The sequence below is a fragment of the Macaca mulatta genome, chromosome 9 (assembly GCF_049350105.2).
Source record: "Macaca mulatta isolate MMU2019108-1 chromosome 9, T2T-MMU8v2.0, whole genome shotgun sequence".
NCBI lineage: Eukaryota > Metazoa > Chordata > Mammalia > Primates > Cercopithecidae > Macaca > Macaca mulatta.
This window is the reverse complement of record NC_133414.1, coordinates 53,635,464-53,651,612: the sequence shown is the minus strand read 5'-3', so window position 1 is coordinate 53,651,612 and position 16,149 is coordinate 53,635,464. Positions and strand designations below refer to the sequence as shown.

Genomic DNA, 16,149 nt, shown 5'->3' with positions numbered 1-16,149 from the left:
GCTGAGAGAGCTGGTGCCCTTACACAGAGGCTGGATCAAGTAATAAAGGCCCATCAAGAGTCTTGCCCAGGTCTTCCTGGGCCTTGAAGCATGACAAGATAATGAAAGATTGCTAACATTCTTCATACTAAGACCCATTCAGGATTAAACAAGTTTTATTGGCAGTCAGAAGGAACTCCCCAAACCTCCACAACTTAGTGGGAGACAAGGTAAGTATAATCACCTTTGATAAGGGTAATGATCTTTGATAAGGGTAATCAACTTTGGCACCTGAACTTATCTAGATTTAGTACACTTACTGAGCCTCTGGAAGAAGGTCCCCAAGACTCAGACTTTAGTTATAGATTAGAAGAAATTAATTACTTATGTCTTTAGATGAATGCACAGTTACAGGTAGACACATAGCTTAGAAGCACTGGAAAACTTTGTAATTTTGAGTTAGTTTGGACATATTTTCACTGTCTTTTCCCTGTGCCTGGTTTGAGGAACACTCTCTTTCTCAGTTCATCTGCATCTCGTTATTGGGCCGTGAGAATAAGCAGCCTGACCCTCAGTTTGGTCCAGGAACAAAACAAACACAAGCCTTGTGGGGAAGGTCTAGTGCAGGAACAGTCTTGTGAGGTGAAAATAGACAGGTACCCTGAGGGGTCTGGGTGGGACCCGTGGCAAAGTCTAGGTCAGAAATGTGTGCCTTCAGGATTCTGGTCCCAACTATGGAAGGGAACTGAAGTTGGATAACGGTGTAATGAAATAACTCTGTGCTGCATATCATGCTCTGCGGTCGCTGGGGGATGTTGCAGAGTGGGTCCCAGTGCTGCCATGCGCCCAGTGTCCATGGCAGGTTGGCTGAAGGCGGCTATCTAGAGAATGAAGTCTGAAGGTGCCCAGACACAGACTGTGACCAGATGGCATGCATGCCTGTCACAAAGGAGCACATTAACCAATAACCCCTTAAGCACAGAACTGTATTTGGTGCTTGGCCCTATCACCTATGTGGCAGCTGAAGGGCAGTCTTTGATAGAGGCCATTGACCTCTATAGGTTTCCTCCTTCATACAAGATGGACAGGACCCAATTCCTGACACACCTTTGCCTCAGCCTGAGACTCGTGGAAACCTAGTGTTTTCCTTGCCACAGGACCTGCCCACATTATTAGTGACCCTAGAAAAAGAAAACCAGTCCTCTAATGGTTCAATTTCCCACTCTATGGGGGAAGGGTCTAGAACAAGATATACAGTTCACACTTCTCCTGCATCCTACTCCCTCTCATACCTCCGGAATAATGAGTCCTGATCCTCTATTACTCAACGGGCAATCATCCTCATTGTGGATCATTGTAGTAGGCTTGGTGTCTTGCTCTGTCCTTCTGTGTCACAGAGGGGGCCAATACATTTGGTACTGTAACCCAGGCACCAGGCCATTGCCAAGGGTGTGCTCCAATAGAGCAACACAACTTTCTGTGTCTTGCTAAAGGGTCATGACTTGCCCTTGCTTGTATCCATTAAACATCTCATTTTCCACCCATAGATGATGTGCAGAAAACTTCTTTGCTGACTGGGCACAGTCAGTGACCTTTCTCCAGAACAAAATAGGTTGCTGATCTCATGGAGAGCTGCTCCTTTCCTCCACTAAGGGCCTGCCATGGCATAGCCAAGATCAACTCCCAAGCGCTGGGAATAGCCTACCGGTTGTTATTGTATTCATGATTTCAATGTTGCTGTAGTCTGTCCTGCTGCTGTGGCATCTGGCTACAGTGCTCCTTTGCATACCTTGCCCCAGGAAAGTTTTTTAAAATGGCGTTATCAGAATGTGGGGGCCATTCCAGTATTCTGGGATGGGCTGTAGGGTAAACACACCTGAGAGCAATAACGGAAGCATACCCTGAGAATGACCTTGTATGGCAGATGCATCTGAATATGTGTTTCCTGCTAGGAAAACTGGGAGCAGCCACCTTGGAGATTCATTCCTCATCTGTAAGGAATATTTGAGCCCCCGATCTGTTCTGTGGGATTGAAGTCCTGCGTTTTATGTTAAATAAAGTTTGCCTTGAGGAGGTTATTAAGGGTAGGGTATAAGTGAAAATGCTGTATAACCTGCATGCTGTTAGCAAATGGTTGCAGTTCTCCTGCCTATCCTACTGGCACTGAGCTGCACAGTTATCTTGTCCAGCGTGCCACCCCCTAGACTATATGTAAGGTGGGTATCTTGTCTGGCCCATCAGCTCTAGACTGTATGTGATGCAGATACCTTTTCCAGCCTGCCAGTCCCGGACTGTTTCTGTACAACAGCTCTCCTGCCCAGCTGATCACCACTGGACTCTCCCCAGCATGGAAACCCCTATTAAACCCCATGGATCATTTGCTGATGCTGAGTCTCTTCTTTAACCTCTTGAACCTGGTGCCTTCTTCATTGTAGTTAATGAGGTTTGGCCCAACATGATGTTATAAAGGTGACCAAAATTCAATAAACATTATTATCAATAAAATAAATCTTAAAAAAAAAAAACCCAGCTTATCTGGAAACCATCACTCTCAGCAAACTAACACAAGAACGGAAAATCAAACACCACATGCTCTCACTCATAAGTGGGAGTGGAACAATGAGAACACATGGACACAGGGAGGGGAACATCACGCACTGGGGCCTGTCAGGGGATAGGGGCTAGGGGAGGGATAGCATTAGTAGAAATATCTAATGTAGCTGACAGGTTGATGGGTGCAGCAAATCACTATGGCACATGTATACCTATGTAGCAAACCTGTACATTCTGCACATTTATCCCAGAGCTTAAAGTATAATAAAAGTAAAAAAAGAAAAACAGCTTCTGTTGGCTTCTTACTCTTCCTTTTCTCACTTCCCTACTGTGCTTCCAGTGATCACCATTCCAATAACTTGTGCTAACCCTAGCCTAACCCTGAACCTAAACTTGCACTCATGTCAAGCATCATCATAATACAATTTAAAACAAACAGTAAACCTTTCAACAAATAAGATATAATACATGTGGCCAAAGATTAAGATATGTTATATTTCATGAATATAGTTTTCTTATTCTTAAACCATTATATTATCATAATAATGTCCATCATAGAGTCATAAACAACAATCAATTAAATAGCTCTTTAAGCACACCTCTAAAGAATGGACACATCATTTACATATGCAATTAAATTCTTGCGCATGTGGAAAGAGTGTATTTTGAACTTGAGGATTTTGATAACACCCTGTTCTAGTGCACAAAGGATGGCCTTTTTGTCAGATCTTGTAAAACAGCACAAGTAACAATAGCCATTCCCAATCACATGCTCATGTGTCTTCCAGTGCCTGAGAGATGTTTCTTCATAGAGTGGCCACAGGATACGGTTCTGGTCAATGAGGTTTAGAGAGAAGTTCCTGGCAATGATGGCCTTCTCTGAATTAAAGAGAAATGGCTTCATACCTAATTCCCTATGTCCTGTTAGCTTTACATTTTCTCCTCATTGCTGTTTGGAATATGGTTTGAGGAAATGAAAACAAACTGGTATTCAATAAGACCACTGCACTGTGGCATCAGTCCTGGGATGCTACCTATTCACAGTGAAAATAAGACAAATACACATATTCTATTCTGATACTATCCAACAGTCTTTTCTTCGTACATCTGAACACAAACTCGAAGCTAGAGTGAGATGCATTATTGTATTTCAATTGTACCAATGTTAAATGTGTGAGCTACCCAACTTTGTTGCATCTATTTCCAAAAATTGACACTCCACTTTCTACTCTAGACAGGCTGGGTGAAAACGGAACATTGACTGTGAAAGAACTTGGGAACTTTCCTGCTAAACGCTGGTTGGAATGTTTGAGGATAAAATGCTCACTGCATCTGACTGGCCAACTGCTCCCCCATTTTTGCCAGTGCCTCTCACAAAGCCAGGACCACAGGACTACACTGATCCATAGGCTGGGTGGAAGTCAGGAAGGGCCCTGCCACCTGTGGGTCAGCTTCCCTGGAAAATCACCCATCTACAGTGGATTAAAACTAAGTTGAGGTTATATTTTGTGATCATCTCCCAAGATACTGGAGTATGAGTAACCACAGCACCTGCCAATCCTGCCTAGTACAGTCTCCCAAAGGCATCATCACCCCGAACATCTTGTCTGACAACATAACATCTTAAAGCTGTGCCCACAGAGTTTGCTTCAGCCACCACCTCATCTTCTCACTGCCCCTGATCTAGGCCTGAGAAAGTACAACAAGCTCTGTTTCCCAGCAGCTGATGGTCTGCACTACTGCTAAATAAGTCCCCTAAGTCATAAAGACCCTAATCCTCAAAATGGACCACATTCCCCACATCCCCTTTTTATCTCTGTTACATATTTCCTTGAGATGACATCACCAGTAGCTACCCTATGACCTCAAAGTGATTTTTAAAAACTCACTTCCACTTTAATTCCAGAAGTGTTCCCCATATTTTCTTTCAGTAGGTCGTATCTACCTCTCTGAGAAAAACGTCATCATCGTGTTTCTCTGTCTCCACATCCGCCACAGAGCTGGCTACCTGGTTCAATCCTCTGGATCATGAGACTCTTTCCCTCTTATCTCAATTAAGTGGTCAGAATGTTGTATTTAAAGCTTTCAAATGGATACAAACTTCTCAGTTAAAACTACTTCTCATTGCATTAAAGAATTCCATCCCACTCATGAGAACCAAGAAAGCCCTGTGTGACATGACCTTGGGTGGAGAGAGCGCTGAGAAAGTTGCAGCCACAGCACAGGCGTAGGAGAAGAGTTGTAATGAATGTGGAGCTGAGGGTGAAGAGACAATGAGAAACTACAAATAATTAGAAAATAAAGCAGACAGAACTATGTCTTCTAAATTCATGGAGCCAATTGTGCTGCCTGGATACAGATGTTCTCTCGCTACATGTAGAAGTAATGTCACTTCTGGACTGGATGTTTCAGTCTCTTACCTGGAACTACAAATACATTTCAGTAGGAATACTTTACTACTAATTCTGGAGCATCGAATAAACACCCAGAATTGTCTTGGTTATTAGTTAACTCTATAGATGTGTTAAAACAACGCCTTGATTTGTGAGGCCTCACAAGTTTTCACCTGATTCAACTGTTACAGTATAGTCAGAAAACCTTATGATGCTACTTATAAAAAGTGAATGGAACAATTAAAAATGGCTTCAATACAGTTCTTCAATTGAGTAGAAAAAATGGAATGTATACATTAAATAAAATATAACTTGTTATACTTACCATGGAATTACATCTTTGAATTAATTTCTGAATACCATTAAATTTCATAAAAGTGTCCATTAGTAGATTATATGAACAGAAATATTAGCAGAATATATAAACAAAACCTAATGAATGCTGGAACGTGTAAATCATGTAGTAGTTCTCACATGAGTAATAGGCAAAAAACACAGGACTTGTACTAAGGGAGACATATTTTTGAATAAATGAATTCAATGTAGAGGCCATCAATTTATTTCATTATCTGTGAGGTTTCTAGATTGCTATTAAAATATCAACTCTTTTAAAATAATCTGTTTTGTTCTAATATTTTCTGTTTCTTCTTCTCATTCTCAAGATAGGAACTCTCTCTCTCTTGCTTGCACACACACACACACACACACATACACGTGCACACATTAATTGTTCCATAGTGCTCATACTCCTAAACTTTAGATTTGCATAATTGTATATTTGTTATTATAAATAAAATCCAAAACTCTCTGTGCGTGTGTGTGTGTGTGTGTGTGTGTGTGTGTGTGTGTGTGTATTATTTATTTATTTTTGAGGTGTAGTTTCGCTCTTGTTGCCCAGGCTAGAGTGCAACGGCAGGATCTTGGCTCATCACAACATCCACCTCCCAGGTTCAAGTGATTCTCCTGCCTCAGTCTCCCAAGTAGCTGGAATTACAAGCATGTGCCACCACGTCTGGCTAATTTTTGTATTTTTAGTAGAGACAGGGTTTCCCCGTGTTGGTCAGGCTGGTCTCGAACTCCTGACCTCAGGTGATCTGCCTGCCTCAGCCTCCCAAAGTGCAGGGATTACAGGCATGAGCCACCACGCCTGGCCCTCTGTGTATATTTTATAGGCCCAGAGGGGTGGCATGTAGAAAAGACATTATAGGATCAAATGTTATAGAAAGATTATAGTTTATTATTATACTCCTATAAAATTTTTATTATGGCCATGATAAAGTCCCAGTAGTTACAATAAAAGAATAAAATACAATTTATGGAATTAATGTTCTTGATATATGGAATTAATATTCTTGGAACTATTTAGAGTTTAACACCACTGGGAATAAAAATTGCTAGAGATGGGGCTAGGTTATCCCATAGTATGTAATTATCATATGCTATCTAGAATCTTAAGCAAGGTTAATAGGTTAATATTTTTGTAGGATAACATGTCATTCAATACACAACAGTGTTAAAAAACAAGTTTAGTTTTAATTGTTAAAACAAATTAAGTATACACATAGATTAAATAAGACATTTTAAAACCTGCTGTATCCTCAAAGGCTAAAATGTAGATTACAAACCCTCACAAAGCATTCTTGTCTTTCTGATACCATGCTCTATGTAAAAAATGGGCATCCTTTTTAAAAAAATCTGAGGTTAAGTATTTAGAAAACTGAGTTCACAATAAATCTACATCCTAACTGACAGGAGTTACATCTGAACATTTCTCTAACATGTGTGAAAATTTCTTTATTGCTACTACACCAACTAACATTCAGGACTTCTAACTATTGCTACTATAAAGGTGTATCCAAAAAGCTCAGCTTTTTCTCCCGAATAACTCTTTGGTAAAACTATTTATTTCTAAATCTCAGAGTGCCCCTGTCTCATAATTTAATGCAGAAGAATTGTATCCTGAATACCTGACTCATGCATGACTTACAACACTGTTATATGTCAAATCTAAGAGCACCCACATTCATTTAGATTTTTGTACCCTTAATCTTCCATGTGAATGATCTTCACATAATATATAAGAGCCTGTAGTAGCTAACGGGTAGCACAAATCCACTTCACACTTTTACTTAAATGTTACAAATGAAGAAAAAGCATCAGGTAACTCAAGAGTTTAATTATATTAATAAGATTTGCTCAAATAATTTCAAATACTGTCATTACCAAAAAAGTATACACTGAATATATCTATCGCTCCATCAATCTCTGGTTTTTGAAACATACAATTAAATTATTTTATTGTTTGGACTTTGGATTATTCTTCATAATAAACACTCTGATTTAGAGTAATGTATACCACTGTGAGTTTCCTAGTTGTTTCTAGGGTGATTAATCCAATTTTTATTTTTATTTATCAAATTTTCAGAGTTGATATTTTTTAATTAATTTCCCACATTTATTGTACCTGTAAAGTTTCTTTCCAGTAGAAGCTCTCTGGTGTTTTTTAAGGTATACATTTTGAACAAAGGCTATTCTACAATTATTTCATTTGTAGAGGTTCTCACTCATAGGAATTATCTGTTGAGTAAGATTAAAGTATCAATTAAAGGTTTTGCTAACTGCTTTATGTTTATAATTTTTTCCAGTGTAATTACTCTGGTGTCCTCTGTGGTGTACAGCATGTACAAAGGTCTTTTCAAAATAATTATGTGTATAAGATTTTTATCCAGTACTTATTTTCTAATGTTGAGGGAGGTGTGAGCATGAGTTGAGGGTTTTGCCACATTTTTTGAATTTGTGGTTTTTCTCTGCTGTGAATTCTTTTGTGTTGAGTAAGGTTTTAGCACCTTTTAAAGGGTTTGCCGTATTCTTTATAGTTTTAGTTTTTCTCTGCTATGGATTCTGCAATGTTGTGTAAGGGTTGAGTACTGGTTGAAGGCTTTGCCACATTCATTAAATTTGAGTGGTTTCTCTCCAGTATGAATTATCTGACGTTTAGTAAGGAATGAGCCCTAGTTAAAAGCTTTGCTACATTCTTTACATTTGTAGGGTTCCTCACCAGTATGGTCCAGATGAAAGCTGATGGTAGCCTGACTTGGGGAGGTAGAAGGTGGGATTGGCTGACTTACTGACAGATTGGATGGGATGGGAATGAGGATGAAAACGGGGATGGGGATGGGGATGGGGATGGGGATTGGGTGGGGGCAAAAGACTCCTAGGTTCTGGAAGGATCATGAAATGTTTATTGAATGAAGGATAAATGGATGCTGTTGCTGTTGCCCGGGTACTGATATGTGTCTGAGGCTTTACACACTCTATTTCAGTTACTCTTCACCAGAAGTCTAAGGACTAAGCATGATCTCCACATTGGAGATGAGGATGCTGAGGCTCAGAGAGGTTCCGTGACTTGCCCAGGATAAAAGGAAAAAGGTAAAAGGAAGAGCAAGGTTGAAACTCAGGCCTGTTTGACCCCAGGTGCGGGCTCTTCGGAACTCCATCCCACCCAGCCCAGCAGGCATGCACCTAGTGGGGGAGACAAAGCCACTGTAGGGTCAGGGCCCAGGAGTATAAAAGGCATATATTAGTATAAAAGGTCTATAGCCCTGGTTTGGGCAAGATGGGAAAGTGGGAACCAGGAGGCAGACACTAGCTCTTAAGGCCTAGTTAAGCTATCAACTGGCCACGTGTGCGCGGAAACATCTCATCACGTTTTAGGGCTTCCATTTCTTTCTTTGGACTGGTTAATTGGCAATGGCATGTCTGAGAAGCTGAAACTCACCTAAAACATATAAAAATATTTTAATCTCACCTTAAAATCTATTAAATATTTTAAATCCTACCTAACATTGTTTTGTAACCAAGCGAGTTAGAGAGAAATGCCACACTTTGAGACAAATTAAGGAGTCCTTTATTAGCCGATGACCGAGAGACGGCTAACGCTCAAAATTCTCTCGGCCCCTAAGAAGGGGATAGATTTTCTTTTATACTTTGTTTTAGTGAGGGGAGGGGGATTCTAGCTGTAGCAATCTTACAGAAGTAAAACAGGCAAAAAAGTTAAAAAGGCAAATGGTTACAGGAAAACAAACAGTTCCAGGTGCAGGGGCTTAAAATCATCACAAGGTGATAGGTGTGGGGCTCTGCGTGTTATCTGCCGGACACAAACGGACACAAACGCAGGGGCTTTGTGGTACTATCTCCCGAGCCAATTCAGAGATAAGTGCAGAACAAAGAGGAAAACGCCCCTTATAAAACCATCAGATATTGTGAGAACTCACTCACTATCATGAGAACGGCATGGGGGAACCACTCCTATGATCTAATCACCTCCCAGGAGGTCCCTCCCCCAACACATGTGGATTAAAACCAAGATGAGATCTGGGTGGGGACACAGAGCCAGATCATATCACAGAGCCAGAAGAGCTGAGCAGTGGGATCTTAGTAAATGTTCATTAAATCAAACCCTTGCACAAGGCTGGCTTCAGAGGTGCCACCTGTGCAGTGGCAAAGGTCCCACACTCAGAAGGGACCTGAACGTGGTTTAATGTTCTGCTATCACTGTCTTGAAATTCTTAACAATTTTTGGACAACGTACTCCACATTTTCAGTTCACACTGGGTCCCATAAATTATGTACCCAGTTTTGCCCCTGAAGCAAAGACATGGTTTGTTCATGAAGGGCCCTCCCTACTCCTCCCTGTCCATCCCACTCCAAGGTACCCTAAGTGAAGGGGAACACACAGCTAGGAGAAGGTGGTGTTTGATGATGATCTTGGAAGTCTCACCTGAGCATGGCTGGTGATGCACGTGTGTGGGTGGGAGAATTTGGCTGCTCTCTATTCTGGCAGCCTCCATCCCATGCACAAGGCCTGCACTTTGCCTCTCTGTCCCCCTGTGTCCCCCTACCTGACTCAGACCAGAAGTGTAGATGGGGGGTGGACACTGAGCCCCAGTGCTCCTGGGCCCAGCTGGAGTTCCCTGTTGACTGGGGAGACTTGGCCCCTCTGACTACTCCTACCCCATCCCCACTATGACAGGAGTTGGTGAAGGGACAGGGTGGGAGGCTTAATTAACAGCCAGGCCAGACAGCAGGCAGTGAGGCAAAGATCAGGCTAACTTTTCCTGCTACAGATCTGCTCTTCAGAGGAGGTATTCATGGACTGGCTTAGGCTGTGGCTTGTCTACTTTAGGAATATTCTTAACCCTTCCTGGGTCACTTGCCATCATCAGACTTCTCTCTTAGAGCACAGAGCACCAGACTGTTGCCCCTCCCTGTCCTCTCCTCCCCAGTCCCAGCCTTCCTCCCTGCAGCTGAGAAGGTTAGAGTTTTCTCAGGGATGGGGCAAGTTGACTTCTGCCAACGAAAACTCCCAGGCCCCTGGGTCCCATTCTTTGTCCTGCCCTGTGCTTTCTCCCTCTTCACTTCATCACAGCTCTGGACTCAGCAAAGTGGCAGAAGGGGCCTCACCTCAGCCCTTCTTTTCATCTTATAAAACTGGAACATTAGACTCCCTCATCTGAGGGAAAACAACTAACCTGCATCCTGAGAATAAGATGGGAAGCTGCGGTCCTGGCTTCCAAACTCTGGTAGAGAAGGAGCCCCTGCTTGCCTGGCTTTGAGGCCCCATTAGGGGCAAGTTTCCAGCGGGGTGTCCCATACAGCACCCAGAGCCCCTCAATATCATGGGGTTCCCTCTGCCTGGTTTTTCCTCCATTCCACGTCCTTCCCAGAGTCTGGATTCTTGCAAAAGCCTAGGCCAGGATATAGGCATTACCTGTGTAAGGCCAAGGGGAGTCCCACTGTGGGCCAGGAGGGCTCACCATTAATAAATCTGAAATTCAAGCCAGACAAGGGGATAGATCCTGGCTCGGTGTCAGGGGTTTCTGTGTCATGTTGGGCTTGCCCAAGGTGGGAGGCCCAGGACATCTGGGCCTTGTGGTGCCTTCTGACACAAGGAATTCGAGTTTGCCACCAAGAGCTAATAGGAAAGTTTGACTTGGTGATCCAGGCATAAGGCTGATGATGCCACACAAATGCCCAAGGGCCTGTGGTGCACCTGACACTGTCCTGGGCAATGAATGGGTAAAGAGGACCAATAATCAATAATCATTCTCTTCCTGAGAAAGGAAGCTCTATTGGGCTGGCTAACCAGGCATCTGGCCACAAGCCTGGGCCAGTGTTGATGGGCTCCAGCAAGTGAGTCATCCCAACTAATTCCCCCTCCTCCAGGTTATCACAATCAGCCCAGCTCCAGAAGTGAAAGAGCTGGCTGCAGATGGGGTGAGGCCAGATGAAAATGCTTTCGCTCCCCTCAAGAGCTGCGGAGCAGACCCTTGCAAAGGGGTTCACCGAGCTGCAGTGTCTTCAGCCTCCAATCTAGTAAGAGCCTGATGGATCGATCAAGGTGTCCTGGGAAAGATTCTGAGTTCAAAGAGACAATCCCCTCCAGAAACTCCAGGAGAATTTTGTGTGTCATTTAAAGAGTAAGAAGCTGCTGGGTGTCTTGGCTCACACCTGTAATTGCTATGCTTTGGGAGCTCGAGACAGGAGGAGCACAGGAAGCCAGGAATTAGAGACCAGTCTGGGCAACATAGTGAGACGGCCCCTCTCCAAAAAAAGGCAAGAAGACCTCTCTCTTTACCCGTTTACTTGAAAGATGTGACTAGAAGACAGGAAGCTGGCTGTTGAGGGGGAGTCTCTTCATCAGGCAGAGGTAGGGGAGCTTCCTGAGGCAGAGGCGTGGACGGTATTTCTGGCTCTGCAGTTCCTGAAGAAATATTGGGGCACCCAGGCTAACCTTTGGCAAAACTACGAGCTGAACTCAGGAGTCCCTGATGCCAGCCTCTCCGATGGGGTCCCCTGCTTCCCTCCCCCATGTGTCTTGCTCTCTAGCTCCCTCCCCACCAACTTCCAGGCCAGGGGCCCCAGCTGGCTGGTGGAGGATGTCTTGCTCCTCAGCAGCTGGGATTTGTAAGTATTTACAGTAACATGTAACAGATTAGGAGCTGACAGGCCCAGTGAGCAGGCAGGCCCCTTCCCAGAGGTCAGCAGCTTCATTCCCCTTTCCCGCTACCATCCTGATTTGAGGGTGCACAGGATGACAAAGAGGGAGTAGTTCAACAAGGTATGGGGTGGCAGCCTCCACAGAACTCAAAGGATGCATTTGTCCATCTGTCCCCGGCTCAGTTTCCACACTCAGAGTCACTCACATTGCTCCACCCTTGCCACAGCTCACCTGTATGTCCACATGATCAAGGTCACACTGACCCCAAACACACACTCTCTCAACTCTCAACACTTCACCATCACACTCACATGTGTACACACGCTTTTGAAATTCCACAGCCACGTGGATGCACACAGGCTCACATCTTTGCACACACAGAGGCTCACACTCACAGACCCATTGGGGGCCCAGATCCTGGTCATTCCACAGGTCTTAATAAAGGTTCTGGGAGAGAAACTTGTTTCCTGTGGAAGGCAGAGTGGGAGTGTGTTTGTGGGCGGGGCGGGGTGGGGAGGGAGAGTGTCAGAGTGCGTGTATGTTAGAGTGTGTGTGTGTGTGAGTGTGTGTGTGTGTGTAAGAGAGTATGTGTGTAAGGAGCAGGAGTGACTATGTCCTGAGTTTAGGGAGGGGGGAAGAGAAGGGAGAGATGGAGACAGGTGTGGACCAAGAGCCACTTAGAGCTGAAATCCTGGAAGGAAGCGAAGCTGAGATAATGGCAAGGCGAAGAAATAGACGCCAACAAGGATCAAGCTAGAGGAGGGCATGGACTGGGGACAGAGCCCACCCTCATGAGAAGCTGTCACATTGCTGCTCTGAAGGCCTCTGACACCAGCGCCACCTCCAGCTGGAGCTTCCTCTCTCTGGATCTTGTCACTGTGACTTTGCTTTGCTACTTGGGCAGCTAGGAGCGGTGACAGGCAGGGAAGACGGTGCCCACAGCAGCTGGCCATGCCACTCCAGCCCGGCTACCAACCCACCTGTCATTGCCAATCTTATCACCTGCGGAGTCCCAGATGAAACCAGCAATTGGTCTGGCTGCCTTTGCCTCCTAGTGTCACAGTGAAGGCCAGGGGAGCAACCGGCCTTCCTCCACAAAAGATGGGCAGGTTTAACCAGACCTTGCCCAGGTCCCTGAAGACTACAGCTGAGTCTGGGGAGAACGGGCCGAGTCTCTGCTCCCAGGCACACAGGACCTATTTATTATAAGAAAGAAATAGGAACCAGCATGAGACAGGGGCTTGAGGAGGAGGTTGGAGAAGACACGTTTTTGGCATAAACTTTGGGTCCCTGTCTATGCTCACTGCGCCGGGCTGAGCCTGCCCCTGGCCGCTTCCACCGGCAGCATCTGGTGCTGCGCCTGGGACAGCCCCTGAATGGTGGCCGATCCTGCCTGGACGTCCCGGGCCGGTTCCTAACCCACGTCCGCCGTCCCCCGCCCCGGTGGGGAGAGGCTTGCGCTGCTCCTCGCCATGCTTGGCAGCGGCTGCTGCGGATCTCTGGGTCCAGGGTCGCACACGCCCCGCCAACCCTGGCCACTGCTTAGGAGGGGACGCCCGGGGCTGCAGTTCTAGGCCCCGCAGGCTGTGGCTAGGGAGACGGCTGAGGGCCTGGAGCCAAGAGAAGCAGCAGGTCCCAGGGCCGACTCCGAAGTCGTTATCTCCAGCTTTGTTCCCGGGTCCGGGAACCAGCGGCCGCCGTCGGCCACTGTCGTGGGCGAGAACGCGGGCGCGGGGCGGTCGGGGATTCTGCTGGGCACCTCACGTGCGCGCAGGGCCCAGCTTCACCACCGCAGCTGCAGCCGGGCCGCCTGGGGCCTGCGAGTTTCCCGGGCTGCGGCGCGGTACCGCCGCGAGGAATGAGGGCGCGGCCCCGGTGGGGAAGGGGCAGGTCTGCGGCTCCGGCCACTGGGGGCAGAGAAAAGACCCCGGCGCAGTCTGGGCGCCCAGCTCCGTTCCCGCCGCGGCTAGGAGACTCCCGGGAGCGCCAGCGGCTCGGGGCCCACAGAGTCCTGGAACTCAAGGGCGGCCTTGCGGCGCAGAAGCGGGGGCAGCCTGAGACCGCACTCGGCTAGGCAGCCACGCTCCACCCACCACGCGGCCGCAGGACTCGGATTTCGCCGCTAGTTTTAAAATTGTACCCGCGTAGCCCGGAACGCTGGGAGGGGGAGTATTCTGCGCCCCTCCGGTTGCGGTCTCCGCCTTAAACCGACTTCCAGAGCTGCCTCTGCTCCCCGTAGGGGCGGGCACCGGCGTCCCACGAGGTCGCCGGTCCTCAGCCTCCGGCCCGCCTGCCTCGCTCCGGATGCGCGGGGGACCCCAGCTTCGCTGCGCTCCCCACTGGCGGCTGAGGCGCGCTGCAGGCGGGAGCTGCGGCTCCGAGATTCCGGGCGTCCCTGCAGTGCCAGCGATGGAGAAGCGCCGAGAGCTTCCAGGTCGCGGCTTCCGGAAATTCGGTTATTGAGCGGAGTTGGGGGTCAGGTTGCAAAAGGAGAGCCCCCCTCCCCCAGGTTGTAATCACCACCCGGCCCGCCGCTTCCGCAGCCGCGAGTCTAGGGCGGAGCTGTTCGGTTGACAGAGCACAGAGCGGGTGGGGCACGGGCGAGCAGTTGCACAGCCTGGGAATCCGCCTCCAACCGGAGCCCAGGGGCCGGCCCCACCTTTCCCTGGGTCAACCCTCAGCGCCATTCCCTCGACCCTCAGCATCCTTCCAGGCCCAGTTCGCTTCAGAGGCGCGAGACCTGTAAGAAGGAAGAAGCGAGCTCAGCCTCAATCACCGTCCCCACCCCACTTTTGGGGCCACTGAGCTGGAGAATTGAAGGGGGCCGGCGCCGAATTACAGCCGCTCCCTTCCCAGCCTCGCCCGGCTTTCCTTCTGTCCATGATGATTTTCTTATTGTCAGGCGACAGCCAGGCTTCCCGCGCTCCTGGGACGGGGCGGTTGGGAGGGGGCTCTGGAGCCCACGCCTACGGTCGGGCCTGGCAGGGATGACCCCAGCCCCCTGGCTGGTGCAGCGGGAACAGCTGGTTCCTGCCGGGGCGGGGAAGCGTGGACAGCTTGGGCCCGGGCGCCTGAGAGGCACTCGGGGCCTCTAAGACTTGGCCACTGTCATGGGTCCTGTGGTTGTCGCTTCCGCCCCCGCCACGCCCTCCTCCTTGGACACGGATTCACTGGCAGATGTCGGGGACCTGGCGCCCTTGCAGGGGAGGCCCCCAGGAGCCTGAGGCGGGGACTTGAGACGCTTGGGGCCAGGATAGGAATAACTAGCGGAAAATGTAACTGAACTCTCAATGCCAGTCTGTTGTAGAAGCTCCTGGGACAAGCAGTGGAAAGTCCCCGCAGGAGGCTTCCCACGATGTCCTAGGCGGTTGCGGCGCCTCTTCGTGGGGAGCGTAGCCCGGAGCTGCGGGCAGGGCAGCGCTGGGGGTGGCCCGTCAGAGGCTGGGTCTGGGGACCCGAGACCAGGCCGGGACAGGAGGCGGGCTCAGGATTCTCGGGAGCATCCCCCTGAGCTGTCCTGGCGGGAGCAGCCACTGCAAACGCCGCGCTGGCCTCAAACACCGCGTCCTTTGAATGTTTTAATTAAGAATAATGAATAGAGAAGGGCTTGGAGGCTCACGACTGGATCCCAGTACTTGGCGAGGAGGGAGGATTGCTTGAGGCCAGAGGTTGGAGACCAGCCTGGGCAACACAGTCAGACTCCATGCCTACAAAACAAACGAAGGAAAACAAACAGAAAAGAACCAAATTAGCCAGGCATGGTGGTGCAGGCCTGTGGTCCCAGCTCTTCGGGAGGCTGAGGCAGGACGACTGCTTGTGACCGAACCACTGCACTCCAGCCTGGGCGACAGAGCAAGACCATGTCCCAAAAAATGTGTATGTCTGGGTGAATGTATAGATTTTACAACTATTTTGAAGGTGGCCTTTTTAACTTTAAACAGAGCATTCTGGAGGAGACGCCTGACCCAGAGCGCTTTCCCTGAAGTTCGGTGCCCGAAGTGCACCCTTCCCCTGGCTGGGGTCTATCCATTCTGCCAAGCCCTGCCTTCTGCAGAGGTTGGCTCCATGGTGTCTCCCGCCGCGTCCCAACTAGAGAACAGTGTAAAGAATTGTCAAATAGAGGGAGCTGAAATTCAGAAGCACGCTTAAGCCAAGTCCTCAAAACTAGAAAGCATAAAGCAGGGTAGGCGTTTAGAAAGCTTAAGGACAAAACACCATGGGCAT

At 47.8% G+C, this 16,149-nt stretch overlaps 1 protein-coding gene and 1 pseudogene across 1 annotated transcript; both read right to left on the bottom strand.

Moving 5' to 3' along the window:
* Positions 1-11,553: 11,553 nt before the first annotated feature.
* On the bottom strand, positions 11,554-14,612 carry LOC144331431 (uncharacterized). Its single transcript, XM_077947963.1, has 4 exons — positions 14,454-14,612; positions 14,066-14,366; positions 12,906-13,121; positions 11,554-11,688 (listed from the first exon to the last, which is right to left on the bottom strand). Exons 1-4 carry the CDS (start codon positions 14,610-14,612, stop codon positions 11,567-11,569), a joined length of 798 nt encoding a protein of 265 aa, XP_077804089.1. The 3' UTR covers positions 11,554-11,566.
* A 404-nt stretch (positions 14,613-15,016) lies between these two features.
* The window catches only part of LOC144331430 (cyclin-Y-like protein 2), a 77,303-nt pseudogene continuing 76,170 nt past the window's right edge, over positions 15,017-16,149 (bottom strand).